At 37.9% G+C, this 2687-nt stretch overlaps 1 protein-coding gene across 1 annotated transcript; it reads right to left on the bottom strand.

The window, feature by feature from the left end:
• Window positions 1-1291: 1291 nt before the first annotated feature.
• On the bottom strand, window positions 1292-2248 carry LOC144234122 (olfactory receptor 2M2-like). The gene has a single exon (XM_077767257.1). It carries the CDS (start codon window positions 2246-2248, stop codon window positions 1292-1294), a length of 957 nt encoding a protein of 318 aa, XP_077623383.1.
• Between the last annotated feature and the right edge of the window lie 439 nt (window positions 2249-2687).

The raw sequence follows: 2687 nt of genomic DNA on the forward strand, positions 1-2687 counted from the left end.
ACTTTTTGTCACCCAACCAAGACCATTAAAATGTGGTGAATCTAGGGGTGCATGGGTGGCTCATTCAGTTAAAAATCATTAGAGTCTTGATCTTGGCTCAGGTCATGATCTCTCAGTTCGTCAGATCAAGTCCTCATCAGGCTCTGAGCTAATACTGTGGGGACTGCTTGGGATTCTGTCTCTTCCCCTTCCCTGCTTGTGTGCTTCCTCTCTCTCTCTCTCAAAATAAATAAGTAAACCTAAAAAACTCTAAAATGTGATAAATGTAAAAATATAAAAATAAAAGAAAAGAAAATGGGATGAACATACTAGTAAATTATTAAATCTTTTAGGTTCAATTGCAGTCCATTTGTATGCATACAGCCTGGTGTTAGAACAGGAATACTTCCACATTTATAGATTCAACACATTCACTCTATTTCTCCTTCTGATAAACTGTGAATATTTATTCCTTTGACATTACATGGCAGAAAGTCACTAGAAATGGAAAAAAATAATCAAATCCACCCTAGTAACATTATCCTGCAAATAACTGTCCATTTCCATCAAGTCCAATATAGTTATGTATTCCTAAAAACAAGGAGTTGGAACTATAAAAAGTCTTAATATTTATTATTTAGATAAGGGGAATAATTTCAAAAAATAATTGAAATTTTAATTAGAAGAAAAATCTTTAAAATAGAGTAATATAACTGGCTTTTTGTTTAGGTTTATAGTCTATCCCCTTCATTTAAAAGATTAAAAATCAATAACTCAGTTTAGTTCTTATCTTCACTTAAGGATCTTTGGAAGATGTTACATCCATAGACATTTTGTGGTGGTTGACTTCTTTCAAGGACTGAAATTGATATACTTTCTCTTTGTAGCTGAATAAAACATCATTAATTTTGTTCTTTTTCTGAGTGAAATTTCATTATCATTACCATGGCTACCTCCATCCCCTTAAGTACCAGCATTCCAACTACACCATCATAACATTTATTACCATTAACACCGTCACCGTCAATCATCATCACCCCTGGAGTGCCTAACTCTCAGGGACTCACAATCTGAGAGTGCAGGCTGAACATTCTCATGAAGAAGTTAAGCATGTCTCAGTAGATTTTTATACATGTATGTATACATAATACATAGGTATAAATATACATATATAAACAAATATATATATATTTATATAAATATAAATATATAAATATATATATAAAGAGAGACAGAGAGAGACCAGAACTGAAAACTGGACATCTAAAAAGGGCTGATTTAGACTGAAGTAGAAATAGATTGTGATTAATATTCATCTTATGTTTGTGGTATAATTTGAGGTTAGGCAGTGCCCCAACATCTTTTTCAGAGCATCTACCACCTCCTTATTCCTCAGACTGTATATGAGGGGGTTCATCATGGGGGTGAGGATGGCACCAAGCATAAAGAGAATCTGGTCCAGCTGGGGACTGTGATAAGAACTAGGCCTCATGTAGACCAGCATGGCTGGACCAAAGTAGAGGCTTACCACAGTTAGATGGGAGGAACAGGTGGTCAGGGCTTTATTCCTGCCTTCTAAGGACTTCATACGGAGGACAGCAAGGAAGATGAGAGTATAAGAATATAGGATAAAGGACAAGGGAATGAGGAGCACCATAATGCTTGTCATCACTACAGCCTTCTCATAAGGAGAGATGTCCTCACAGGCCAATTTTAGGATGGCCATGACCTCACAAAGGAAATGGGAAATTTCTCTGGAACCACAGATGGAGAAATGCATAGCATATGCTGTGTGTGCGAGTGATGTAAGGGCACCCCCAATCCAGGATATGGTAGCCATCTGCAGACATACTTTCTGGCTCATGATCAGGGTATATCTCAGAGAGTTGCAAATGGCCACATACCGGTCAAAGGACATGAGGGTGATAAGGATACACTCAGCAATTCCTAGAGTCAGGAAGAAAAATATCTGAGTTCCGCAGGCCACCTGTGAGATGCTTTTCTTCCCTGAGAAGAAGTCGGTTGCCATCTTGGGAACTGTGCTAGAGATTAATGTCAGGTCCATGATAGCCAGTTGGCTGAGCAGAAAATACATGGGTGTGTGGAGGTGAGAATCTACCCAGATCAGGAGAATAAGGATGAAGTTGGTGGTGAGAGCCACAATGTATATCAGAAGGATGGCAAAGACAAGGACATTGACATGTTTTATACCAGGGAAGAGGCCCAAGAGGATAAAATCTGTATTTGAAGACTCATTTCTTTCATTCATGTTTCTGTCTTGTTAGAAGTGATCAGCCCTGAGAACAAGCAGATTTGGAGAAATCAAAAAGATTTATTGGATTTCATTCCCCAAGCTCTTCCCTGTGAAAGAGGCTGTGATATTTCTGCAAATGATAGTATTTTAGCCAATTTCATAGCTAAGTAGGATATCTTGTGCCTCCACTTATCTTCTTTACTCACAGAACAGATTACCACCATCTGGGATAATGTCCAGATTACATCTAGTAATGGTAGCTCAGAATCAATACTACCGCCTCTGTGCTCCCACCTCCCCATTCCCCTCACTCCTCTTATGCTCTCTCACTTACCCACTTGAATCTTTAAAAAGCATAAATATTTGTTCCATCCTCACTTAATCTTTCCATCCTCCTATGTCCCACTCACTGTGCTTAAGGTTAACATGATATAATTTTTTAAAGTTTATTTAT

The sequence above is a fragment of the Crocuta crocuta genome, unplaced genomic scaffold, assembly GCF_008692635.1.
Source record: "Crocuta crocuta isolate KB4526 unplaced genomic scaffold, BGI_CrCroc_1.0 scaffold185, whole genome shotgun sequence".
NCBI lineage: Eukaryota > Metazoa > Chordata > Mammalia > Carnivora > Hyaenidae > Crocuta > Crocuta crocuta.

Bases quoted from the DNA above. Each gene is read 5' to 3' on its own strand.
- LOC144234122 (XM_077767257.1), bottom strand. From the start codon at position 2,248: ATGAATGAAAGAAATGAGTCTTCAAATACAGATTTTATCCTCTTGGGC.